The 27,832-nt window shown below is 43.9% G+C and overlaps 1 protein-coding gene across 2 annotated transcripts in view; it reads left to right on the forward strand.

Moving 5' to 3' along the window:
* The window catches only part of trpm3 (transient receptor potential cation channel, subfamily M, member 3), a 105,571-nt gene that overhangs the window by 66,439 nt on the left and 11,300 nt on the right, over positions 1–27,832 (forward strand). Inside the window, exons 7-17 of one of the 2 annotated variants that reach the window (XM_068738792.1) lie at positions 4,312–4,486; positions 4,830–4,953; positions 15,358–15,430; positions 17,691–17,791; positions 18,279–18,413; positions 18,583–18,633; positions 21,688–21,723; positions 21,886–22,026; positions 23,587–23,616; positions 24,252–24,544; positions 25,612–25,840. In XM_068738792.1, the coding sequence (XP_068594893.1) occupies positions 4,312–4,486; positions 4,830–4,953; positions 15,358–15,430; positions 17,691–17,791; positions 18,279–18,413; positions 18,583–18,633; positions 21,688–21,723; positions 21,886–22,026; positions 23,587–23,616; positions 24,252–24,544; positions 25,612–25,840 (1,388 nt within the window). The remainder of the gene's footprint in view (positions 1–4,311; positions 4,487–4,829; positions 4,954–15,357; positions 15,431–17,690; positions 17,792–18,278; positions 18,414–18,582; positions 18,634–21,687; positions 21,724–21,885; positions 22,027–23,586; positions 23,617–24,251; positions 24,545–25,611; positions 25,841–27,832) is intronic. The other variant, XM_068738793.1, reaches the window with a different exon arrangement.

Raw genomic sequence — 27,832 nt, forward strand, 5'->3', positions numbered from 1 at the left:
CGTCACTGGTCTTCCATTATTTATGATTTCTTGTTTTGACTGAAAGTCCAGTTTTGAGATTTAAAAAAAAAAATCTTTGATAAAAGGTATGCATCTGCATTGTCCATTGAAAGGTTGAAGATGAATGACAGCATATTATGTGGTGTGGAAAGAATGTGAGCAGCTTATCGGCGGTGTGACCTGCGGTAAATGTCGTCTGGAAGAGTCAGCGTGCCAGGAAGGTGAAAAATGTCCCGATAGGTGAGTTATGTACGCATCCATCCATTTCTATGGCATCTTATCCTTCCCAAGGTTGCAGGTAGGGCTGCAGACTAATGTCATCGGGTGGGTGACAGGGTGTAAATGTGTAGACGGTGGAAATCTGGTGCAACTCGAAGGATCAAGAGTGGCTGGTTTTGGGGAGGACGATGCAAAGGACAGGGTGAAGTGGAGAAGGTTGATTTGCTGTGGCGACCCCTCATGGGACAAGCCGAAAGTACAGTAGTAGTAGATTGGACGGGTGCATTGTGTCCAATTCTGAGGTGCTAAAATAAAAAGTTAGTAGATTACGTGATGCATAACTGTGATTAGTATTTTTAATTGCTTTTTGAATGTTTACTTCCCTTCGGTAATGTTTTCTTAATCTACTTTTCCTATTCAAATTTTCTGTTTGTGTTTTTGGAAAATGTTTCCCAGCCCACTTGCCTGGCTGGGTGTTCTGAACGCTGTTTACTCAACATTATTCAGAACACCCATACTCTTGTAAGTAGCTTCTGGCTCACAAGCATCAGAGCCAAACTGTTCAAATCCAACTTTGGTTGCTTGGGTAGACTGGATTGAATAGTTTAAGATGTGTGTGTGTGTGTGTGTGTGGGTTTCTTTCATTTCACCACCATAAGGATTGTTTGTTCGTAAACTATAATATCAGGAGAATCGGCTGCTGTTAAAACTAATTCATGAGTAATGAGACAATTTGAATTTCAGTGCCAGTAATTGCAATTACCGGTACTTTTTTTTTTTTTTTTAGAATGTAATTACGTGCCCTCCAAAGACAGTAGCATCACTTTGCTCATTAGTAGCTGATTGCTAGTGTGCGTCCAAAGCAAAAAAGTCCAACACATTTCTTCTGAAGTCACATAGAACAGCTGACGTAACATCATCGCTTTTTAACGCACTGTAGCTCTGACCTTACGCGGCCTGTCGTCTCGCGTCGCCGTCACACGCGTGACGTTTTCTGTCTGCGTGAGTTGTTACCATCCTTTGTGTCTGTGAGCATTTTGTGTAGGGTTTGAAGACACCAACACACATACTGTATCCCACCTCCTACAGTCATGCCGATTCTAATTCCATGACACTCACAAAACACGTACACAGACTGAGTCACTCACTGCCAGATCCTAAACTGGGACCGTTAAGGCATGTAATGTGTGTCTCGCTTACACGTTCATCTTCCCCCGCAATTCCTTCTACTCCTCGTTCTTCCTCGTCTCCGAGGCTGGATAAATATAGACGGTTGTCTTAAAGATCATCTCGTTCCTGAGAGGGAGTCGGCTCTGGGTTTGAGTATTATTGTTTAATTATTTCTTTGCATTCGTTCCAAACATTTAGTTTGTTCTTGTCCATAAATTCAGCAGATTGACACTGGTGTGAATTATATTTATTAAACAGCTACTTGCCGTGCAAAGTCAAACATTCATATCCATTAAAATTGAAACACATGCACACACACACCTTTCCTCACACCTCTGTGCAGTGAGCTGGTAAACAAAGTACTCCTTGGATGGGCAAATCAAATTTCAAGGTCTGGAAGCTCTTAGAGTTCTGGTGGCACTGGTTGTGGCGCCGCTTTGAACAGGAACTCGGAATTATTCAATAACATGAAAAACCAAGCATAAAAATCAATCTGAATTTCTATAGAACAAAACAGATGGAGACAAAACCACAAACAGCAACTCAACGTCTTGGAGATATTTCACAGCAACGCTACCATGGCAAACGTACGCCTGCTCAGGTATTCTACAGTATCATATCGGCGAGGGAAGACGTCCAGCAAAGGACGCATTTTCTGGTTTCATTAAATGCATTTATTAGACTTCATTAACGGAGATCAGAGTCCCAAATCAACTCCTAATTGGCAAATATACAGAAACAGCGGGGGAGTAAACAATTTTCCCATCAGCACCAAATAATCAATGGCTCCAGGATTGGGTCTACGAATCTACGTCCTGTCTAGAACCACAGGATTCTTTTGAAAGTGATGACTCGTGTGATTATTTGGAGTAAAGGCTGAGCGCTGACTGCAAAAATCCACCCCACAGATACAATAATTCAAAGGCACTTCTCTAAAAATAAAGCCACGAGATAGAATTGAAAACCTGTGAAATTGCAAGTTCAGTCAAAGCAGAGCTTTAACATCTTAAGTTCACACTCAGCACTTCAGAAACATCACTGTGACCGCGCCTTTCATGAGCCGGCCCGGTTCTAAATTCAGGTCAGGAGCCATCTGTGGATCCATAAAAGCAGGGGTGGGCAAACGTTTTGACTCGCGGGCCACAATGGGTCCTGGGCCGGGCCAGGATAGACGGATGGAGTGTTTGTGTGAACTAATATAAATGACATGTAAAAGTCATTACATGAAAGGATTTGGCCTTTTACAGGTAGCATTACAGGGAAAATGTAAGATAAATGAGGTTTAATTATAATAAACTTTAATTTAATGATATAATTTGGACATGTTCGGCGGGCCGGATAAAAAAGACCTTAGCTTGCCTATGCCTGCATAAAAGCCTTTCATACACAACTGATATAAACAACATTTCCCAGGCATCCCACACAGAGGAATTACACACAAAAAACTTTCAGATACAATAAATATATTTTAAGATATTAGAAATCTGGTTTATTTTTTTTGGCACCCACATTGAGAAACAGGAGAAACGTTGTTTTGGCATGTTGGCTGGGACGACAGCTTTAATTAGACACATCGTCGGACTTCCTCATTCATATTTAATGAGTTTCCGTTTCCAGAGCAAAAACTGCAGTTCAAGCTCTAGATAATTAGAAAATCTAACTGTTAATGGGAGGTCAAAATCCATCCTAAAATGCAACTGCTGTTTTGGAGTACGCATAGTTACGTTAAGCCTCTATTTGTAATGTGTATTCGTGCACAGGCGGGCGTTTTATTCTACCAATTAGTTATGACACAGCTGTGCTTTCACGCTTTTCATTTGCTCCTCGCTGGGTTTCACTTGGACAATAATCTGCTTTAGATACCGCCGCATTGCCTCCAAAGGTCACTAGTCATCAATAGCAATTCTGGGTTCCGGCGCAACCGCAACCTCGTGTATACATGAACACTTGCAGGTCATGCAAAAAAAATATATAGTTTCCATCAGCATCCAGCAAAAGGAAGAATTCATATAGAGCTTATGAGACTGCCTCTGCGTCTCTTTCGGCTCTGGTGATGTATGGTCGTGTGACGTTTTACCTCTTTGAAGTAGACGAGGCCCCGAAAATACTCTCCTTATGTAACTGTCCCGGTTGCAAGGCCACATGAGGCTGTGTGAGTCAAGGCGTAATGGTGGCGGGGATGCTTCTGGATGTGTGCGCTTGCTTTTGTGTGTCTGTGTGTACAGTATGTAAGCACTTATCATGTGCTCGTCTGGCTGCGTGCTCAGGAGACAGACGGCACTTTTCTTCTCTATGAATTATGCAAACCGGGATGAGGGTGCGGGGCGGGGGGGGGAGATCCGGCAGTTACACGGCTTTTGAATTAGAAGAGTTGAAACACCTGGCGGAAAACACAGCGGTCGGATGGGAGGGGGGTGGAGTTGCTCAGGGAAAGGGCAGGATGAGGCAAGGGGGGGTTGAAGGATTACATTGAGATCACTAAAAGGGGTTTTTACAGAGTTCTTGGTGTCTTAAAGATGATATTCATGGGTATAATTAGAAAGAGAGTGTGGAAAGTAAACTAGAAATAGGAGCAAGAACAAGGCAGGAAATCCCTTTCTTATCTGCATTACCTTCTTCTGTACATAGTCACACCATGCGCCAGAAATCCCTCCGGATAATTATGCATAATTGTCCTGAATAGCTTGTGATTATGAAGCGAGGAGCCAGGTTTAACTGTGAAATGCTCCTGGTGCAGGACCAGAGCACAAAGCATCACCAACACATATTCGGTATGGGCTCTTTAAAAAACGTTCTTAATTAGAAGGCATGCAGTGTTTTGCTGTATATAAATTGTGATTTTGCTTTCCTCAACATCCTTCACTTTTCTGTCCCCTTCTTATGTCCCCTTTGTCTTGCGCTCCCTTCTGTTTTCTTCAACAGGTATTGGCCAGGGGGTGCCGGTGGTGGCTCTTATTGTGGAAGGCGGCCCTAATGTCATCTCCATCGTGCTGGAGTACCTCAGGGACACGCCTCCGGTCCCTGTGGTGGTGTGCGATGGCAGCGGCAGGGCTTCAGACATCTTGGCCTTTGGACACAAATACTCTGAGGAGGGAGGGTATGCACTCACTGACTCGTGCACCTTATGCTGTAATCCAAGGGAAAACTTTATTAATATCAGTTTTATCCTGCATGGAAAATCAGTTACGCAATGGAAAATTCAAGTGATGCAACGGCTTTTTCAGAATGTGCTGATGCTTTTGCTTTAATAACACCCTGTAAACATTTTAGGTTATATTCCTGGTGAGTCTTAAATTTATCTCTGAGTTGTTTCTATGGCTTTTTATATATCCGGTTGCAGGTTAAGGAAGAGAACGACAGTCACCATTGATTTTAAAATTCAAAATGTTTCCTTACAGTCGTCCTTTCTGGAGCTCATTTCATTTTCATTGCCTCTGCAGCATAATTAACGAGTCTCTAAGAGACCAGTTGCTGGTGACCATCCAGAAGACGTTCACCTACAGCCGCACACAGGCCCAACATCTGTTCATCATTCTTATGGAGTGCATGAAAAAGAAGGAGCTGGTAAGTGTGGCTTTCATGCACACACACACACACCCCAGTTAACCACTAATAGCACTGATATCGCGGCTCACTTACGCTTTGAAGACTCTGCTGTGGAAAGAATCCTAAATATGAAGCAAGGAAGGGACCAAATGTCTTCATCGAGTGAAGCTTTCTCATCGTGAAATGTTTAGTGGATGTTAATGTATTCAGATGACGTTCAGGGCCGATTGACCCCCCACCTTGGCAGTTTGTATTCCTTTGGCGGCGTTGAAGTCCACGTCTCGTTGAGTGAGGCTGTCACACAGATTCCTCTCTTCTGGGAGAGGAATCCTGGTGTCTAATTGATGCATACAACATTCACGATCACAGAAAGCAGAGTGCAGCAGGAGGTCGATCTAACAGTGGGGTAGGTATTCATCTCATTGTGCTGTACTTCATGGTGTATGTATGAATGGGAAAATAAATCTGTGGCTTATAACCTTAACAATGCCATTCAACATTTAGCACTTGCATAAAACTTTGATAGAACGCCCTCTGTATTCAAAGAAGAAGTTCTAATATGACAGAAAGTCTTCCATAAGCAGCACGTCCTCCAAACATTGTGTGGTGTTGTTTGGAAATAAGGAGACAGTAGTAGTTCCAACCACTCAACTTTATCAGCACGTCCTTATGACAACTTCAGTACATCGCTCGAACATCCACGCTACCTTCTTCTTCTCTCCTACTTATTCTGTCCTCTCTCTTCTTCTGCCGTTCCTATTTCTGAGCATCCGAGTACATGCGCCATCTTGTGGCGAAAGCATAGAACACAACATTTCCTTTCTTGTAGAAAAAGTAATTTCTCCATATCTAAGAATTGCACAGTAAACACATTACATTAGCTGTAGGTTAATCACATTTGTAATTGTACTCTGTAACCAGTAAATTGCTATGTAATAACAAAACACATTTTGAGTAAAACAGATTATTACTTGTACTTATATAACCATCTGTAAGAACCAAGTTACTTTATCTTAAACCAGAAAGTACAGGTAAATCAACATCTTAAGGCATAACATAGTCCTTGTGCCAATTGGGTATGTATTTAGTACGTTGTTCTTTTGGAGACGTTTTCGTGGCACCTTTCTCAGGAAGACTACTACTGTTAGAGTCATTTTCAGTGAACGGAGGGCAGTGGGCAAGGTGAGTAGCATTCCAAACTTTTCCATCACTCAGCAAGAATGAGTGTGTACCCACATTTTTCTCGACAGTCACTGGAGGAGTGAACCTGGGGTGTGCTTTTGGAACGTGTTGAGGTTTCCTTACCCTCACTCTCTCACCAGGTCGAAAAGAAGGTTTCCGTGCACTACGTTTGGCATCAGTGTAGTGTCGCATTTTGTCTTGACGCTTGCGTACAGTCTCTCGAGCAAAGTCATCCATGGCAGATGTGGAAGTTGGCAAGGATAAAATGTCCAATTTAGTACGCATTTTACGTCCGTACATAAGTTCATAAGGAGAAGTAGCAGTAGTTGCATGAGGTGTCGCACGGTAGATTTGAAGCCAGTTAGTAACAGCTTCTTTCCATGGTTTGGACTGTTGAATGACAGTTTGAATGCAGGATCTGAGAGCACGATGAAATCTTTCAATGGCACCATTTGCAGCTGGATAGTAGACAGATGTCTTGCTGTGGGATATGCCTCGTGACTGGAGGAAGGAGGCAAAAGCTGCAGAGGTGAATTGTGTACCATTGTCCATTACTATGTTCTCAGGATCTCCATGTCGACTGAAAACTGAAGACAGGAAGCAAACGACATCCTCTGTAGTTGCAGTACGAGAAAAAGCAAGTTCAGGCCACTTTGAATAATAATCAGTGAGTGTGATTATGAAGCGGCAGTCGTATGTTGCAGTTTCGAAAGGTCCAACTATGTCAAGTCCAAGTTTCTTCCATGGACCATCTGGCAGTGGTATGGGTTGAAGAGGAGCAGGGCGTGTACAAGCAGTTTTATCATTGGACTGACAGAGGACACATGAAGCAACAGCAACCTGTACTTGTGAATCCATTCCAGGCCACCAGTAGAGGTCTCTCAGGCGTTGTTTTGTGCGAACAATTCCTTGGTGACTCTCGTGAGCGAGTAGGATCAAGGTGTGACGTAAAGAGAGTGGCACAATCAACCTGGAGCCACGCAGAATGTAGTTGTCTTTACTTGCAAGTTCATCTCTGATCTTGTAGTAGGGTGCAAGCATTTCATTAAGCGATTTAATAGAAGCTGGCCAACCTTTATCAATTTGCGCACGCAGGGCAGAAAGTTCGGGGCACGTAGCACAAGCAGAATCAAACTCTGTCACTGGCAGTGATGACAGCGCAGCAGATATGTGTGCAACCATCTCAGGTTCAGCATCAGTTGTAATATCTGCAGACAGTGGTAAAGGAAGGCGTGAAAGACAGTCAGCAGTATAGTTTTGTGTACCAGGTCTGTAAACAACACCATAATCGAAACAGAGCAAGCGTGCAGACCAGCGGGCAATGCGCATTCCAGCACGTCCTATTCCTTTGGTGCTGAGAAGAGTTGTCAAGGCTTGGTGGTCTGTACGGAGTGTAAAGTGTCTTCCCCATAAGTATGTTCTCCATTTCTCTGTTGCCCACACACATGCAAGCGCTTCTTTCTCAACTGTGGAGTATTTGTGTTCAGTACTGGTAAGTGTACGCGAGGCAAAAGCAACAGGTTTCTCTGTACCATCTTGTTGAACCTGTGCGAAAACAGCTCCCAGTCCATAGTCACTAGCATCAGTTGAAATTATTATTTGTAAAGCAGGGTCAAGTAGGACAAGTGCAGGACTGTTTACAAGGAGTTCTTTTACCTTCTCAAAGCTGTTTTGTGCCTCAGATGTCCATATGAAGGAGTCTTTGTTATTGGCGCAGTCTCTCATGGGTGCAATAACTGTGGCAAAGTTGGGAAGGAATTTAGAGTACCATGAGACAAGTCCAAGGAATGACCTTAGAGTAACAGCATCTGATGGGGATGGAGCTTTTGTCACCGCATCAATATGATCTTGGTCAGGGAGGATGCCACCTGCAGTAATGACATGTCCCAAAAAGCGTAAGCATGGTTTTCTGAAATGACACTTGTTGTCATTTAACACCAGTCCAGCTTCTTTCAATTTGCGGAGGACTGTGTACAGGTTTTGGTCATGTTCTTGTAGATTGTTACCGTAAACAATGAGATCATCCAAGTAGTTTTGAACACCAGGGATGTCTTTGAGAATTTCAGCCATCATCTTTTGAAAGGCCGAAGGAGCAGATGCAAGTCCGTAAGGCACTCTACAAAATCTGAATAATCCATCATGTGTAATGAATGCAGTGAGATCCCTGCAATCTTCATGAAGTGGAAGTTGGTAGTATGCATTAGCCAGGTCTATTGAAGAGAAGACTTTGGCACCATGTAGGTTTGTGAATAGCTCGTCTATATGAGGGAGTGGATAGCAATCTGTAATCACAGCTTTGTTTGGTTCACGGAGATCTGCACACATCCTTATTCCACCTGTTTTGCGTCCTGTAACGACGATAGGTGAAACCCAGGGTGATGCATCAATCCTCTCAATCACGCCAGCTTTCAGTAGGCGATCAAGCTCAGCTGAAACAGAAGATCTGACAGCAAAGGGTAAACGTCTCAGTTTTTGTCTCACAGGCTTGACAGTGGTGTCAATTTTAACCTTATGAACAAAGTTTTTCACGCAGCCTATGTCAGGTGAAGTACTGTTTTGAGTAGCTGCAGATTCAGTAGTCATCACAGAGGATTCTGGAGGCAGAACAGTGTTACCTTTGATGCATATGTTCAGTGCTTTCATTAGATCTCTTCCCAGTATAGATGTTCCTTTGTTCACTACAAAGAAAGTTTCTGTGGCGGACACGGTTCCTCTGCTCACTTTAACACTGAGGCAACCCAGCACTGGAATCTTCCTCTTTGTATAAGTAACAAGCTGCATTTCAGGGGTCTGTAGTGCTGTATCACTGAAGCATTTCTTGTATGTATAGTACGGCAAGATAGACACAGCAGATCCTGAATCTACCACAAGGCTCAAATCCACCTTTGGAGAAGCAGAAGTACATACAGTAACATCGCAGTGAATTTTCTTCGGTGCATGGCTAGCATCTCTTAGGTACAGTACAGTCACTTTTGGTAACTGTATCTCATGCACATCACTTGTCTTAGCAGAGCGGCAAACGCGAGCAAAATGGCCAAGCCTGGAACAGGACTTACATTTTGCCTTAGCAGCTGGGCACTGTGGATAGTTTGCCAGGTGTCGATCTGAACCACACCTGAAACAGGTCTGAGCGGGTGAAGCAGTAGCATTTGAAGGCTTACTTGGACGTCTGATTTGTTGACTCGTTTTCTTGTATGGACGCTGTTGTACGGCCTGTACTGGGGCAGTGTGGTCTGTCGCCATTGTTTTAGCTTGATGGGCAGCAGATTCCAACTGTGTAGCAATTGTAATGGATTTATCCAGAGTCAAATCAGGTTCAAGCAAAAGTCTTTCTCGAATGCGAGAGGTAGTGACGTGTTCAATCAACTGGTCACGTATCATCTCATCCATTTTATCCTCAAAATTGCATTTTGAAGCAAGATCACGTAAAGCAGCCACATATTGCAAGATAGTTTCATGAGATGCTTGTTTCCTCTTTCTGAAAGCATGCCTTTCCACAACAACATTTACTTTTGGAGTAAAGTGTTTTTCCAAAGCCGCAACCGCTGACGCCATTGTATCACCTGTCTCTGGTAACGAGTAGAACAGACGTTGTCCCTCAGTCCCCAGACAGTGAAGCAAAGTAGCTCTCTTGCGCACTTCTTCATGCCAGGAATTTGCATTTATTACCAGCAAGTAGTTGTTGAACATCCTCATCCACATCGCGAACGGCATAGTCGGCTCTCCCGGACTCGGCAAAAATGGAGGCGGTGGTGGCACGTTAGCAGCCATAGCAAAAGCCACAAAGCAAAAACAGGAAAAACTCACGCAGGTTCCCTCGTCGCCAATTTGTGGTGTTGTTTGGAAATAAGGAGACAGTAGTAGTTCCAACCACTCAACTTTATCAGCACGTCCTTATGACAACTTCAGTACATCGCTCGAACATCCACGCTACCTTCTTCTTCTCTCCTACTTATTCTGTCCTCTCTCTTCTTCTGCCGTTCCTATTTCTGAGCATCCGAGTACATGCGCCATCTTGTGGCGAAAGCATAGAACACAACACATTGGTACCACAAAAAAGTCAAAGTTGATCATGTTTGCTCGAAAGAGCAAAAGATAGATATCTCACCTTTCTTCATTCTGGTACATCTGCTATTTATCAGGCTGTTAAGCATCACAGGGGTTCTCTCCTAATGATGCTCCACAATCAGCCAGGGATTGGAGTGTGTGTCTGTGTGTGGGTGAGGGGAAGGGTGTAACTGCGTGTGGAGGTGGGGGGGATGAGAATGCGCTAAAGAGAGCGCCCATTTTCCATGCAAAGCCTGAAATGCTGCAGTCATGACTCAGCTGAAGGCCCGAAATAAACGTGGAACAAGAAGTGTACAGTAGTTGACTGATCTTTTTTTTTGTATTTGTTTGTTCGACATCCTCATAAAAAAATTGTGTTAAAGGACCAAGATTTAGTGCTATTTCACACTGATCCTGGGTCAGTTTGGTTCATACTCCTTTTCTACACATGTAGGAGAACCTCTGTGACCACGACAGCGTTTGGTTTTTCATTTTAGCTACTGTAGAAAATGGTGATGCATAATTTTGCATCCTCTCACCATGTCTAAAAAAACAACAAAAAAAAACATGTGCTATAGGTGAGTTGGTGTGAACAGTTGTTTAAATTTCCACATGGCCCTGCTGGTGAACTGTTGTATATTCCATCACCATATGAAAAGTGAATGAAGCTGTTGAGATTATTATGTCACAGATTTTCATATGGCAACCAGCAAAGGTCAAACCCATGAAGCAGTCGGGTCAGGAGCAGGTCCGTGAAACCATCATGTTTACTGATTCAAAGATGGCAGCAAATGTTGGTTTAGTGCTGAAATCTGAAAGGAGGAATTGTGTGTGAGAGAGCAGGCCAGGATGACGGCGTGTTTGTCTGCGTGCCAGTACGCCCATGCTTTAATTTTTATGGCTCTGCAGCAGGAAAGCCGTAGAGTGATAATGTGGCTGGCTGGGAGTGTGTGTGTGCGTGTGTGTGTGTGTGTGTGTGTGTTTGCTTCAGAGGGCACATGAAGAGGAGGAAGACTAAAGAAAGGCTGTGCCTTGCTTTTTCCTAATTTTATCTTGTTGGTTTATTCATGTAGACATTGTGTGCTTCCGTTATTCCCCTGTTGCCTCTGCTTTGTTTATCATTCTAAGGACTGCTTACGTCTTATGTCAAGACAAGCCTGCGGTCTTTAATGCGTGAACGTTTTCACCTCTGTGTTTTTAATCTTTGTGTTATCAAATAGGAATAAACCTCATTATCCTTTAAAGATGTCCGGTTAATCATTTTAATCATTAATATATCGCTGTTGATTTAGATACTCTTCGGAGCTGCGAACCCGAGTCTGCGTTTTTGTGATATGGTTTGGTCTAATTTAAGAGCGTTGGCTTATTTCCCAGTGTTAAAAAAAAACACAAAAGGTTTTGATGCACGATAGATGATTCAATAACAAAGAAACAGGAGGAGGAATAATTGTGTGGCTAGCCTATTAAGCTATTTTCTTTAGAGATGTGAAGTACATAGATGAGGTGTTATGTAAGTGCAGTGAAAGGAAGTAGTCACAGAAAGCATATTCCACATTTGTATGGTTTTGTCTGGATGATAAGGCTAATTATCTCCTAGATGTGTGACACTTATCTTGATTCTTTCATCGCTCCTGCTCAAAGATGGAGAAACTTTGTAGATGTCAAGCAAGCGCCCTGAAAAGACCGGCGGCTACAAGAGAACCGCCGCTTTTAAATATTATTAAGACCTGTTGTCACGTATCTCTGTTAGGCTAAATTTGCTTGATATTTCCATCTTAGACTGAGTGACTCTTTCATCCTCTTCCTCCTCTGTGAAAGATGACTGTCATCGGTATCCTCCAGCAATGGTATGAATAATTGAGAGCAGAATAGTCCTTATATGTTTAATTCGGATTAAATATGCAGGAGGATCCACCAACATGCAATTTCCCTCTGCCTCCCCGACAAGACGGGCTGAGATGTGGGAGGAAGAGGAGGCGGGCAAAAGAGTGTATTAGATGGCCCACATTAGAGTGGTTGTGAAGGACAGATGGAGGGCGGCTGGAACAATCCATTGATCCATCATCTGCCGTTGATCAATTGAAGTTATTTCCCTCTTTCCTTTCTTTTACAGTCATCCCGAAGACGTTTGGTTTGTGGTAAAACACCAGAAAGTATTAGAGATACGTAAATAAATATTCAGCGCTCATAGTCACACAGATGAAACCATTAGTGCGGTCAGACATGAGCTGCTGCCGTTGTTATCACCTGCTTCAGAAGCCTCTGTAGATTGCACGTTTATGTATGTGTGTGTGTGTGTTTGCCTTCCGTGTTTCCAGTATGTACTTGTACACACATCGGTACAGTGTTTGCCTGTTTAATGAAGATGAATGTTTTCCAATTAGTCCGGCTCACTGCAGCATGAAGAGCGGCCGTTTGATCCTGCACGTGGCTGAAGATGCTGGGATCCAAATAGAACCCGTTCACACTGGGATGGATTTCACCCCCCCCCTTTTTCCCCCCACATCTTCCCCATCTTGAAATTGTCAACGCTAAACCACCCTCCCTCTGTTTTTCATTGCTTTATGCATGCCTCCTCTTCCTGCCATCTCCCGTCTGCCCCCCCTTATCTGTCTTAAATTAGAAACCTTCTGTTACCCAAAAATGTATTCGAGGTGATGATAGCAGGTAGCGCATATCCACAGGGTCACCTTGAGGGTGTGATTGGAGGAAAGGATGCATATGTAATGGTAAAAGTTGATGTTGGGTGGGGCTAGTATGCCAGGTTAGTGGCTGTGGGTGGGGGGCGGGCATTGAAGATGAAGTGTGGAGGAAAGTGTAGTGGAACTACTGGTGGAGAGGCCTGGAGGGAGAGAGGAGAACAGAAACAATGGAGAACATTTTGGGTAATCGTCAGCGCTCCTCCGGCACGCTTGCATCAATCTTTACTCCTGAAGGCAGTGGAGCTTTGAGCGCCTCCCTTCTCTCGATAACGATGATTACAGGATATGAAGAACACGAGGCCTGAGTAGGAAGCTGCAATGAAATTAGGCTTTCACACGAGCGCACTCTTAGCAATCATAGATATTTATAATCTCTCGTGTCGTTGATCTTGTTCGAAGGCTTTGCATACACGCGCTTTGAGTGGACAGTGTGTGTACAACAGATGGTTCCCTAAATGGTTTGTTAATGCTTATTGTGTGAAGACTTGGGGCTCTGCCTGGATACCGCACTTACCTTAAAGACAACTATTGTACAAACTGAGGATTTGGAATTTACTTTTTGTGTAGAAACGTGTTTTTTCTCCTGCGAGTCACACGACCGTTCCGCAATCTGGATTTTTTTGTGCGCAACTTATGGTCATTTTGGATTATATGCACTTTATATGCAAAATCACAGGAGGCAGAGCTGGAGGTGTCGGAGATTAAGTGAAGGTTAGACATTTTGGCGATAAGGTTTTGAGGTCGACCCAGGAGAAGATGCATGGACGTAGTGAGGGAGGACATGAGAGTGGCTGGTGTTGGGGAGGACGATGCAGAGGACAGGGTGAAGTGGAGAAGGCTGATTTGCTGTGGCGACCCCTCAAGGGACAATACGAAAGTACAGTAGTAGTAGTTGCATTATATGCCTGCATCTCTCTAAGCACCAAAGACTCCGTTTATCACAGGTGGCACATCCCTCCACCGTGCACTATATCAGTTAACCGTCGGGGGGGGTCCTCTTTACAGACAGGAGGGAGCAGCGCATTGCGTGTTGTTTATTTATGAGGCCCTGCTACTACACAAGCTTCAGACCTACCTCTGTTCTCTGCTTGAATTAAATTGCAGCACACACAATGTTAACAACACATTTTAACATCAGCCGTGCCTCCTGTTCACACACAGCTTGGCAGAAGTGGGTTCAAATGCTGCTCTGCATCCTGATGGAACGAGCTTTTGGACAATTTAAAAGATCTTACATGTGTTACATTTACAACTTACACATACTCACGTATGTCAGAACTGAAAGAAGGAAGCATGTGAAAATACACACAGCATCAGAGAGTCATTGGAAGTCCCAATCAACGGCTTCACATCTCATTGTGCTGCTTTTTCACCTGGAAACAAACCCATCTGATGACACAGGCCGACAGGGAACTCCACACACACACACACACACACACACATGCACACATCCTTCCCTTATTAGTGATTAAATTAGCGATGCAAGGCACAGGTCTGAGGCATTACATGAGGTATCAGCCTCATTTCTCTCTCTAGGAGGAGCCAACGTGTCATCAGGATGTGGTGTACAATTGATGAATGAGCCGACATAAGAGATCCTGTAAATGATCAATGTGAATTTAATTACGTTTGCGCATTTACGATTGTGCGCAAAGAAATTGAGAGAGATTGAATGAGGGACAGAGAAAGACAGAGAGAGACGGGAGACATTATGGCATTGCCCCAAGGAGGAGCGGCAGAAACAGCAGCAGCAAGGCTAGCACATTCCCGGAGCTCCCTGAAAATGAAGCCATTTAGAGGGGGGGGGGGGGCTTCAGGGAGGAGAGAGCGGTGGGAGGGAATGGATGAGAGGATTAGAGAAATAGCTCATCAGGAATTCGGAGCACGCTCCCACAAGGTGCCCTTCACACATGCACATGTACCAGCATGTCTGCCCGGACACACATCACTTTGTGGTGACTTTGGTATAATTCACGAGAAAAGAGTCGGCCCATGAGTTCCCACTAAGTACATTTTGGCTTCCGTCCATTACACCATTCGTTTATCTCACGTGTGAAACGACTCAAAAAGAAAACACTAAACTCTGTTTCAAAGGCTTTATGCACCACAAGAACAAGAACAAAAACTATTCTCCTTCGTTCATAGTCCTGCTCTGTCGTATATTTTTGCTCTTGTTCTTCATCAGTCCCTCCTCACAGACAGTAAGCACAGTGCATGTGAGAGTTCTGTGGCGTTCTCTGCACAAATAAATGAGAGAACACCAGGCAGAATGGAGGGGGGGGCAGTATGGTGCATCAGGGGAACACCGCTCCTCTGCTCTCCGTCCTGAGAGTCCAGCAAGTTAGAGCGCTGTCAGATTATTATTCCCTTTCACCCTCGGTGCCTTCAATCAATTAAGAATAGAAGTAATGACATCACATTCAAACAGCTTGCTTGTGTGTTTTCACACCTTTCTCTCATCCTTTTTTCTTTGTGTCTCATCGTTTCTCAGATAACGGTTTTCCGGATGGGGTCAGAAGGTCATCAGGATATAGACCTTGCCATCCTCACTGCTTTACTCAAAGGTTGGTCTATGCATTTCCGTGTGTGTGTGTGTGTGTGTTGATGCGTGAATGTACAGTAAGTGCCTTCCATTTCACCCCCCCCCCCCCCCCCCAGGGATGTTATTTAGAAGTTTTTGAACATGAAAGGGCGATGATATCATTTCACAAAGCGTTCCTCACACTGTCACAGTTTAGGTGTACAGTATGTTCACAGCGTAAGTATGTTTTTTATTTTTGCGGTTCATTGCTCAAATGTAAGAAAAAAAGAAAGAAGATATCTTTGTGTGTTTGTTTATTCTCTCAAAGTTCCCCTTAAGCAATTTTTGATCACTGCAGGGCAGGAAGACTCAAACGTAATTATACAACTTTGGCTTATCAAGTGTTTTCATTCATTTTCTTTAATGTTGCGTGCATTTTGGTCCTCTTATCTCTGCCTGTCCTTCATAATTCAGTATTATTTTTCCACTTTTTTTCCATATAGATGAAGTAAGAGGTCTTGCTATACAATTAGTATTAAGTAAGTATTTTTAGAACTATGCAATTGCATATGTAATATTTATAATTTAATTAAGTATGTAGTAGTAAATACAGTTATTTAGCAGCATGTTAAGGAGTAGTTACATTTTATTTACATTGCATTACATTTAGTTACATTTACACGATGTTACATTTACAACTGGCCCTTTGAAGGCAGCCATAATGCTGATGTGGCCCTTGGAGAAAATGAGTTTGACACCCCTGCTTTATGCTCTTGACTCTACAAGGAATATGACGCTAACAGGGCCCAGTGGACTTTGGAAGCACTAAACACACACTTGTGCACCTATGCATGTGAAAGCTGAACTCCTGTGGGACGGCACAGCATCTCAGAGCGAATGATTGACTGTCTCATCTTATTCCACAGACAAACTCAAGACCATTGGGTTTGGGGAAGAAGGGAGGAACATGCCTGATTTATGTGCAGCGTTTAAGATGCATGATTTCTTTGGACCATCCGCTGCTCTCTGATCTTTGTCTTCATCTCAAACTCCTGTTCTCTCGGCCTATTCATTTCCTTCTGCCTCACTGATGTATTCTGTCGATGCCATCTGTCGCCTTGCTTCCGTTTCTGATCATTTTTTACCCGCGGGCCTTTTCTGTTCATTTTTATTTCACACTGCGGGAGGAATGACGTGTCGATAAACGAGCGAACAGAGGGCTTGAAATCAAAGAAAGGGAAGACAACATAAGAAATGAAGGAAGATATCGCTGAACTGAAAGTGAAAAGAGAAGCCTTATGGTAAACAGCATGAGGATAATTTTATATGCAAGTCTCGTTCTGCGGGCTAAGTGAATGAGACGCGTTAAGGCTTTCAGTGTAAAATGAAATCAGTCACATATCTGCCGGAGAGCTTTTTAAAACACTGGATTAGACTTCTATGCTGAAGTACTAAGCTACTACCTGAAGCTCAGCAAAGTGCTGCACAGTCGGGGATGCAAGGTGAAAGGAGACGAGAGCGAGAGCAAGGAAGGAAAAAAAAGAATAAAAGGATTAAGTCTGGGCCCATGTGAGGGGAAAGAGAGAGAGACCTAAAGAAGTGGCAAAAAAAAAAGAGAGAAGGAAGGAATTTGGTGCAGCTGAGGGTCGTTGGGCGGAATTGATGGTCTGCTGAGCGATTTAATCGATATCAGTCGGCTGCAGTCCAGCAGCACTGCGGCCAGTCGGAGGCAAACCACGGGCCTTTGGTACTGCAAGGCCACCCTGCCTTTTTAAGTGCACGTGTCTCCCCGCTAAATCTCCCATTAAAAGCCATTGCATCTTGTTAGAAGGGTTCTGTCGGAACATTAAGCTCCATCGATGCTGTACAAGCCTTAAAGATAAAGAGAGAGCGCTGTGCAAAGCGATGATGCTGTGCGCTTATTAAAAATGTCCCAGTCTTGTCTTCATAGAGGGGGTTATTATTTTGACTTCATTTGCAGTGGGTTCTTCTAAAAGGCTGAGATGAATTGTTGCTCTCTACCCCCCCCCCCCCACCCCATTGGGAAACTTCCCTATACTGTTCAGGTGAATTATTCATGTGAACACCAGACTGTGATTTGTTTTTTTGATCTCACTGGTCAGCGGCGTTTGAAGCGTGTCTGTGCAGAAGATATATAGTGATGTGTAGAAGATGTGTGTCTGAGTATCGAGGCAGGTTTACATTGGCCGGTTTGTCCTTTACCAAACAGCAACGGCACCCAACAAAGCCACTTTTGTTGGTGCTTTCAGAAATAAGACATCGTCTCCTGTGTCCTCTTTCAGGTGCCAACGCTTCAGCGCCGGACCAGCTGAGTTTGGCTCTGGCGTGGAACAGAGTGGACATCGCCCGCAGTCAGATCTTCATCTACGGACAGCAATGGCCTGTAAGAGCCGCAACCTGAATGAACAAATGTTCCCGCATCAGGTGCAGATGGAAATATTGATTGCTTTGTGACGAATGGACCGCAAAGAGAAAGATGAGATCAAGTATATTTCCAGCTCCGCGGGACGATTTGCATGCAGAAGGCATGTGCGAAGGTCTCAGCAACTGGCTGATGGATCAATAATCGTTATCATTCATCAACAGCATTTCATTTTGAATTTGACAGGTGTGACGCATGCTTTCACTTCATCAGGCCAAAAGAGGAGACACATTCTGATTCGTCGGTGGTGGTCATTCAGAAGTAAGGGTAGTCAGATGGACAAAAACCCGAAGCGATGGTGCTGCCGCCAGACCATTTCAGGCACTGGCTCAAACAGACATTAAATGTCTTATATCATATTAAAGCAGCTTCAGGGAGCGACGTGGCTTCTCATTAGTGTTGCTGTGCATGCCATGGTCAGAATGCATATTTCCCTTCCCATGAACAGGTCGGTTCCCTGGAGCAGGCGATGCTGGATGCCTTAGTTCTGGACAGAGTGGACTTTGTCAAACTGCTGATTGAAAATGGAGTCAGTATGCACCGTTTCCTCACGCTTTCCAGGCTGGAGGAGCTCTACAACACGGTAAGAAAGGGTCACACACACACACACACACGTCTTTCAAAGGAAAATGATGCCCGAGAGATTTTTGCACCAGAGAGCGTGTCGCAGGAGGTGGACACTGCCTCAGACAGGATCCGCTTGAATGAACTTTCTAATAACGTCCCCCTGCGTTTGCTCGTCTTTCCGACAGAGACACGGACCGTCCAACACGCTGTACCACCTTGTCAGAGATGTCAAAAAGGTATGAGCATCGCTGCCGTCCCTTTCAGCTTCGTGGCTGTTCAGGCACACTGTGTGGGAATGCTGGCTTGAATGTGTGTTTTAAAGGAGAAGTTTAACTAGCTAGAGTTTCAGTTGCATTTTGTTTTGTTCATTAGCCGTTTGTGTCATTTTTTGGGGGTAACCCTCGTCGCAGTTCGATGCACATACAGTAGAGGCTGGCTTTTCTCTTTCAGCTGGAGTTGCAGGCTGCAGTGTCTGTGTAGAGCTATGCACGACGTCCATCCCCCCCTCATGACTTCTCAGTGATTTACTGTTATTTCTCTCAGGCACATATTACTACTGCTACTGGCAAACAATACGCGGCATGCATTAAACACTGCTTTATCCGTAGAATTTGAGCAAACTGGTGTCGCAGTGGAATTCCGGTGAGGCTGAGATGCAAGAATGTATTTATTTAATTTGCATAATTAGCAACAGTTATTTTTTAATAATAGTAGATCTCCCCTAGAAGCATGTCTGTTCATATCCTCTTCCTACCTTTTATGGTTTTATGTATGGAGTAATTCTACAGTTGTGAAGGACACTGTTGCAATAATATTTAATCTTTGGATCTCCAGAAAGCATTTCTACACTGAAAAAAATCACCCCAATTTTTCATCGGCTTTCATGTGTCGATGATAAAACTCTTATTTTTTGGGGGGGCGTGAACTGTATTTTCAAACCATTCATTGATTTTTGTATCACATCTATAAATCCTTAATGATGAATGTAATAAAAGCTAGACCCCAGAATCAGTTTATGCATGCCTATTAGCGGTGATCCCACTGAGCAGAGGTGATGAAGAGGTCAGCAATCCCAGCGTTAGCCTTTAGAGGTGTTCATTAATTAAAGTGTTGCTCAACACAGTAATGCTACATGCTCCTCTGGGAGTCGCTGAAAGGGCTCCGTGTTGTAATCCTTTAACTCCTCTGTCTGTAAACACAACTCTGATCTCAAGTTGGTGCAGAGAGAATGTGCAGGTTCTCCACACCACCTCACTGTGCCTCTTCACACACGTGTACAGCAAACACTGTAGTGCATGGCCGAGCATCCCCATCGCCGTTTTGCTGAGCTGTGTCTAATTGCCGCAGTGTAGTGTCTGTGTGTTGCTGTGTATCATAGTAGGATGCTAATTAACTACGATCCCTCGGGTGTAGTTAGTCACTATGTCATTGCTGTTGTCTTTATTTCTCATTCTTCTCTGTAGATTTGTTTGGTCATGCCGTTAGCAGTTTTGAATCAGATGTCACGCTAGCCAACCGCAGGTTGTTTGCTCTCAGAGTCGGCGAGTCCTAAGAGTAGCAGATATTGGCTTTTGAGCTGCAGCCGCCAAAGCACAAATCGGTTTTCCTGCAAAGTAAATGAACAATGGAGTTTTGTGGAGGGTGATAGCGATGTTGCTCATGTCCTTGAGAGCCCTCAGATTTCAGAAAAGGTTGCTGAGAGGTGTTACTTCTTATTTCTATGTGAGCTAAAAGTAAAAAAACTACATATATTGCATTATATATTTTAATATTCAAATTATTATGGAAGCCATATGAGCTTCTACGTTTGGATCAAATAGCACCTAAACTAAAGCCGCTCTTAAACATTCAATAGAGCCTGATCCTAATTAAAACCTTAAGCACTGTTGGTGTTAGCAAAAGGTGATTAGTTTTAAGTTTTAAACACCACAGGGAATTAAAGCGGCTCGACTGACCTCTAATTGCTGTATTTGAACCTCGTGTGTGTAGCATGAGGCGAAGCTTCTCATTCTCACTTTGAAGCTTTATCTGTGTCACCTTCACAGTCCATCGGTCGGCCTGCCGTGGTTCGCCGGGATTTGCTGGCAATAAAATGTATTCTTTGGCAGAAATGAGTGGTGAATAATGATCATAATGGTATCCACATGCAAATATAATAATACAATATAAAAAAAACTTCTATCTGTGTTCACAAAGGGAGCGGCGTGGTGAATTATGTATTAATCAAATCGAAAATATCCTCAGTCTAAGTGAAAAAAGTAATGAAGGTGTAAGCATATTATGGAATAGTTCAGCCATTAATCGGTCCAAAAGAAGAGACATAAAGTGTCAGATAGTCCTGAGAATGGATTTTATAGGGATTATATATTTTACTGGACATAAATAAGCATCACTTTTGGAATTAGATGAATCGATGAAAGTGCCCCTTCTATTACAAGACAAAATAACAGATGCCATACGGACCAGCATGAAGTAAATCTGACTGGAGGGGCCGATGTTTAAGATCACAGGAAGGAGTGGGTTCTGAAATCACAAACAGGCGTAATGAGGAACTGGTGCCGATCCGATTAAAATAACTTTAAGATGCCTACATAAGGGTTTTAGATGATCATTGGTATCTTTAGGATGAGAGGCGGAGCAACTGAGGAGAGACTCGGGTTTATTACAGGCCGCTTTGTACACGGCTGTCTGTCTGTCTTTAAGCTTGTTGCTTTGGAGTCAGGATAACGACTGCAGGACCTCGGGTTGATGATGAGGAGCAGAAGGCGATGATAGCTTCGTGGTCCTCACGTGAACGGGCATTAATGATTCTTCCCTCCAGCATTAAGCCTGTTTTTACATGCTATTGCCCCCCTCTCTCCCAAGCTAATGAGACATCACCACTTCTTCCTTTTCCTCTTTTCAATGCCTCGTTTAACCTCGCCGAGAGGATTCTCATTTATTCCCTAAATGCAAATTATGAGAAATCAATTTCTCACATCCTTTGTAAATCATCCTCTGACGGCACATTCTCTCTGTGGATCACACCCCACCTGAGTTTTCATGCTCTCCTCATTTTCAGCTGCTCTGGAGTCGCATCTGAAACTCCCAGCTGTCTTTGCTTCAATCAGTCGTGTTATTAGAGGAATAGTCGGGTTTACGAAGCAAAAGTTCAAAATAACTAGAAATAGATAACAAATGTTGTAAAGAGGCTGGAGGAGAGCTCATCCCTGAGAGTTTCTGTCTATCTCATTTCCCCTGGCCTTGCTTATCGTGATGTTGACTCACTGACATTGTGTGTTCTTTCCAAGCGAGAATATCCAGGGTTCAGTTGGATCTACTTCAAGGTGAATCCGATAATCCCGTTTTCTCTAATAGCCACAAACAGTTGTTATGGATTTTGTGACGTGAGTGTGTATGCCTGTGTGTTGCTTTATACCCTTGTTGCCCTCCTTTATTAATCAGTTGGTGTGTGTGATGCTGCCTGTTTACACTGTCTGCTTTTCCAGGGAAATCTGCCCCCAGACTACCGCATCAGCCTCATTGACATTGGACTGGTCATTGAATACCTCATGGGCGGGGCATATCGGTGTAACTACACCAGGAAGAGGTTCCGAACGCTGTACCACAACCTCTTTGGACCGAAGAGGGTGAGTGAATAATTCTTACCTGCAGCTTCCCACTTAATACAAATGTTAAATCCTAATGCGATTAATCTGATGATCAATATCAGTAAAATGATCATCGTGACCCAATTAGTCCTGGATGTATAACATGAGCAAATTATTATTTTTATTTGAAATGCTAATGCTAATTATGTTCTCAAGGGCAAACGTCACCTGCTGGAAATGAGCATTTACCGATACTCGTAGATGCCATCAGTCGAGACCTCGGCAATTGTTTAAAGCACAGATGCCAGTAATAATTCACAGTTTTTTTTTATTCTGAAATTGGCTTCTGGGTTGTTGTTTTTTTGCTTAGATGATGATGATGATGTGGAATAATGTTTTAATAAAACACAGAAATAGCTTCTCTGGGAATAAATGGAAATCGACCGACCTCTATTTTTGTTCCTTTAATCTCCAAACCCTGACCAGTGGGTGTGAAATGTTTGTCACTGCGGTATTACTGCTCTGGAATAAGAATATCCCAGCCCGACAGGCCATTAGAATAAGACTTCACTAAATCCACACAAAATATGCCCTCCTGCAGTCAGAGGTTAAACACAAGAGCTGTCATTCTTCCTTTCCACTTCAAATGGAGACGGCTAGCTCGATGGGAGGAGTCATCTATCTTCAGCAGCGGCTTTTCATCGTGTGCCATCATAACCCCAGGGGTGCTCAATTCACACGTCCCCGATTGGTTCGCCCTCAGTCCAAGAGGAGAACTGATCGTTGACGTCATGTGCCGTTGTTTGCTTTTTGTGTTGCGTACACATGTCGGGGTGTGTGTTCATCCTCTGTTGCTCTAATTCTAATGCTCTACATAGTAAATGCCTCACACAGCGCCACAGGTGTGATGAAAATAGAAGCACCTACAGCTGCATCTGAAGCAACACGTTTATGCTTGATTGCTCACCTTTTGCGTTTGTAATGTTTTAGGACGTTTGTGTGTGTGTGTGTGTGTGTTTATCACATTTTTCTACCGCTGCAGTAGTAAAGCAGCTGGAAAGTCTCAGATAAAGCTGAAGCAAAGAAACAGTCCAGAGAGTATGAAATGAGGCAAAATGTGAGCGTTAGTCAGTTCCACTTTAACTTTGTTTCACGATGAAGTGAATGCATGATCTCACAAGCACACGTTAACTATGAACAAGGCCTCAAAACAGATGCAGATATCAAAATTCCCACAGGAGATGTGGACTATTTTTTATCCACTCAGATGATGGCTCATGACTGCATAATTCAAATATGCCCTGCTTTAATACAGATACAAGGAACTGTAGCAGATGCATAAATACTCCCTGCTTTAATACATGCAAACATACATCTGCAGCACACTGTTGCTGCACGTACTGTCAATCAAACCCCTACAAAACGCCATTCTTCAACAAAAGCATGAAATTGAAAGTGGCTTTGCATATTGAAGAGTATTTCTCGTTTCATGTGAGCGTGTCAGTCTGTGCCGTGTTGTGCTTTCAGGGTACATTACGCTTTAAAATACATCCAACAAGGTCTCGTTCTGTGCTTCTTGTGTTTGTGTTGCTTCTCTAGCCCAAAGCCCTGAAGCTGCTGGGGATGGAGGTGAGTGCTGATTTCATCAAGGTTGTTATTGAGTCATCCTTTCACTGTTCCTCTGTCTCCGGCAAGGGACTTCTCTCCTCGTAAAGCGTTGGTGTAACATCATTCTCCTGAGTCTCAAAGCGAACTCTTCTTCAGGCCTTTCAAAGTGAGCCCTCGAGGCGCGTTTAATTAACTTTTGGTGATCTGTACAAGCCTATCAACGAGTCGCAGGCGAGGTGTCAAAAATAACCAGTGGAAGATTTCTCACTACCTCGTACAAAGTTATGTTCTCATAATGAAATAGAAAAAAAAAATGATTATGTGAGTGTTTCAAATGCAAATTATGTAAAATGCCTATAATATATATTAGAGTAGCTTATTTACATTTAACAAAACAGGCAAGGACTAGCCTGACAGTATTACATAATACATGACGTGTACTTGTACACACCATTCAGTATCCACTACCATAATGCTTTTATCACAGCACTTGTCTTCAGTTTTATCAGAGGTAAATAAAGATAAATACAAATGTAAATAGATAGATACAGTTTATATTGCTACCTCTATACAAAGCTGTCTAAAGTTTTATTAGATCTATGCAAATAGCTGTTGCTCTCTCTCCACCCCGCTCGCTCTCTGTGGATCCCAACCAGGATGACATGCCCATCCGCAGAGGCCGCCAGAAGACCACGCGCAAACGAGAGGAGGAGGTGGACATCGATCTGGATGACCCCGAAATCAACCACTTCCCTTTCCCCTTCCATGAGCTTATGGTGTGGGCCGTGCTCATGAAACGGCAGAAGATGGCGCTGTTCTTTTGGCAGCACGGGGAGGAGGCCATGGCCAAGGCCTTGGTAGCATGTAAGCTGTGTAAAGCCATGGCGCACGAGGCCTCGGAGAACGACATGGTGGATGACATCTCCCAGGAACTTAACCACAACTCCAGGTGGGTGGGAGGAAACGTGAGAGTACGTTCTCTGCATCCTGCTCTTTCACTTTTGCCAAATAAAGATAAAGCCAGAGGGCCGCCCACCGAGAGTCCAGGGGTCCACTCCAAGGTTCCTTTCCTAGCGACTGTTGCCGAGTGCATGCCCATGGGAGGAGTGGTTTGTTCTTTGTAAGATAAAGACTGCAGTCTAGAATTGCCCTTTCGGGAACGTACCAAAACTTTTGATGTGATTTGGCACCATCTAAATAGAATTAACTCAACTTGACTTGAATCACGCACACACGCTCTGCTTGTGTGTGTTTTAAACACGATATTTCAATCAAATGCTATTCTGTAGTCCTGAGCGCGACTTCCCTGGAAATGTTCCTGCTCTAAATGATTAATGCAAACTTGAGTGGTGAGTCTCGACAGGAACGGTGCAGCATATATGCACAGATACACGCTCCGCTATGATTTCCTCTCACACATCCTCAGAGACACAATTGTATAGGAATCTAATGAACTCGCATCATTGTTATTTAAGGCTGTGCAAATGAGATGAAGGCAATCACCTCGAGAAGACAATGCTGGCCTTGGAAATGACTGTTAATTAGAGGAAAAATGGTCAGATAATACAAATGGAGCAGAGAAAGGCTGACCCCAAATCCCCACGCATCTCAACGGGCATCATCACAAAGCCGTGGACCCGACGTGCATCATGTTTACTTTCCCGACAAAGCAGAGTCGGCTGCATTCCAATATTCAGATGTTGTTTTCGTGTTGTAGTCTCATGTGTCATAATGGCTCTGTCGTTCTGTAATCATAACTTTGAATATCATTCGTGTTCAGCATGCAGCGCACACACACACACACACATGAATAGCAAAATGCATGCATGAATCTGCTACAGGTGTTAGATGTAAGATCTATCTGTGTGTGTGTGTGCAAATTGAATCTCCTTCAGACTTTCACCAGATGGAGATTGATTTCCTGAGCTGTGTATTTATGTTTTCTCTGTTTCACTACTTCCTTTTTCCTGTTTATACGTTTACGTTCCTGTATACATCCTGCGTATCGTTTCTCAGAGAGTTTGGCCAGCTGGCAGTGGAACTCCTAGACCAGTCCTACAAGCAGGACGAGCAGATGGCCATGAAGCTCCTGACATACGAACTGAAGAACTGGAGCAACGCCACCTGCCTGCAGCTGGCAGTAGCAGCCAAGCACAGAGATTTCATCGCTCACACCTGCAGTCAGATGCTGCTGACCGACATGTGGATGGGACGCCTGCGTATGCGCAAGAACTCAGGCCTGAAGGTAAAAGAAGTGGGACAGATGCTTGGGATAACCTGGGGGGGGTTAAGAAAAGTGTGTTTGCATGAAACTAAAATGTATACTGAACTTTGATTGGGCTCAGGAAAGGTGAAAAAGGAACAGGAATGCATGGTTTAGCATATATCGGCAGGTAAAGTAATAAAAAACAGCCCTGTCTAGAAAGTAATGAATGCTGGGGTGAGGATCTGAGAGAAACACCGAATACTATGCTGCAGAAAATGCCCCCCTCCTCCCCCCCCCCCCACACACACTCTTTTGAGCCAGAAGAGCTGACCTTAATTATATAAAACCTTGAAGTTGTGTCTGTCATAATTTATATTGAGGCTCAAGTGGCCGATATTCTTTTTGTCGAGGGGAGAACTTTCATTTAAAGGCTTGCGATTGTTTTGTTTTTTTTGCCCAGTTTTGCTCATGTGGGTTTCCCAGATGTGTGGTGGCGGGTTGATAGGAGGCAGCTGCACAGATTAGAGAGGTTAGAGTTATTTATAATGAAGATTCGCTCAAGGGACGACTGGGTTCACATCTATTCAGGCGCAGAGCGAGACAGGATGACGGGCCCGGCTAGCTAGCTCCGCGGAGCCGGCCAGGCTACGAGTTTGGCCTTTGAAGGAGGGAGAGAAGGCAAACGCCTCAGCAAGCTCACTGGAGCAGAAAGACGGAAAGGAAACCACAAGTGGAACAAACAAGATTCGCTGCCCCCCCCCCCAGGAGTTTTTGATACACAGCAAATAACATTGTCAAATTAATATGCGTGCACAGTGTTGAGTCGCTGTAGTTGTGAGGGAACTCGGCTTCGACCCACTTCAGCTCGTAATAGAATGTGGTTATGAATGTGAGGATGACTTTATTGATTTCTTCACAAATGAATCAATCAGAGAAACTGCTGACATCATGGCTTCCATCCCCTCATCATGACCGATGAGAAGAGATGCTGAGACGCTGCTTTCTGAGGTCGTGTTTCGCCGCTGCCGCTGTTCTCTCCATTCACTTTCTAAATTTAGCCATTCTAAGCAATCTGGCTTCACCGAAAGCTTTAGATTATAAAATGCATAGAATCTGAACAGAAATGAATGTAAACTTTCACTGGAGTAGCTATCGGTTCAGTTTTGTACCGACAACCGTGGTGATTATCTCCTCAAACAGACATGCGACAGCTGTTTTCGTGCTGCGCTGGTTTAGGTGTAATTCCGGCACAGAACTGGTGAGGAGTATAAAAGATGGTGAACTCTGTCAAAGCAGAGGAAACGCTGATGGAGGCCTGCAGCAATTCTCATGTGCAAATTGCCCATCTGACCTTTGTATACAAACAAAAGACTAATGGAGCCATGTAGTAGTAATCGGCCCCCTCCAAAGTGTCCCTCGCACAGAAATGTTATAATTATAACCTGAAGTCTCGGGGGGGGGGGGTAAAAACTAAAATGTCTCCTTTCATTGACAAAAAATTGACTGAAACACTCATTTATACTCTTTTTTACATGACAATATTAATTGCAGCCTCTAACCTATAATTACACTCTCTGACGAAGGTGCACAAACTCAAATGCCCATTCATAAGGACTCAGCAACTCGCACTCTCTTCACACCTCAGCGGCTGTTGATACAGAAGGGGCGTAGCGCTGTGTGTGTGTGTGTGAGTGTGTGTGTGTGAAGATGTCGGAGTGAAGAGGTAATTGATTGAATTTTCATTCTTGGCTAAACTGTAAACTTTGGAATTGGTTAGAGCGACTGCTCCTGGAGATGAGATTACGCTCCTCTCCTTCACCTTCCCTCGTCCTTCACCTCGCCGCGCTCGTTGAGGTCTCGTCTGATGGTTTTGACTTTGAGTGTTTGCAGCTCCCCTCCTTTATCCGCTGGGTATCCCCTCCATCCACTGTTGCAGCGCAGGACTCTTGCAGACTGTCTGGACTTCCGATATCAGAACCCCTTCCTTTGTTGCAGCGAATACCAAAACCTTCCATTCTGCAAAGTTCAGGC

The sequence above is a fragment of the Brachionichthys hirsutus genome, chromosome 4, assembly GCF_040956055.1.
Source record: "Brachionichthys hirsutus isolate HB-005 chromosome 4, CSIRO-AGI_Bhir_v1, whole genome shotgun sequence".
Taxonomy (NCBI): Eukaryota; Metazoa; Chordata; class Actinopteri; order Lophiiformes; family Brachionichthyidae; genus Brachionichthys; species Brachionichthys hirsutus.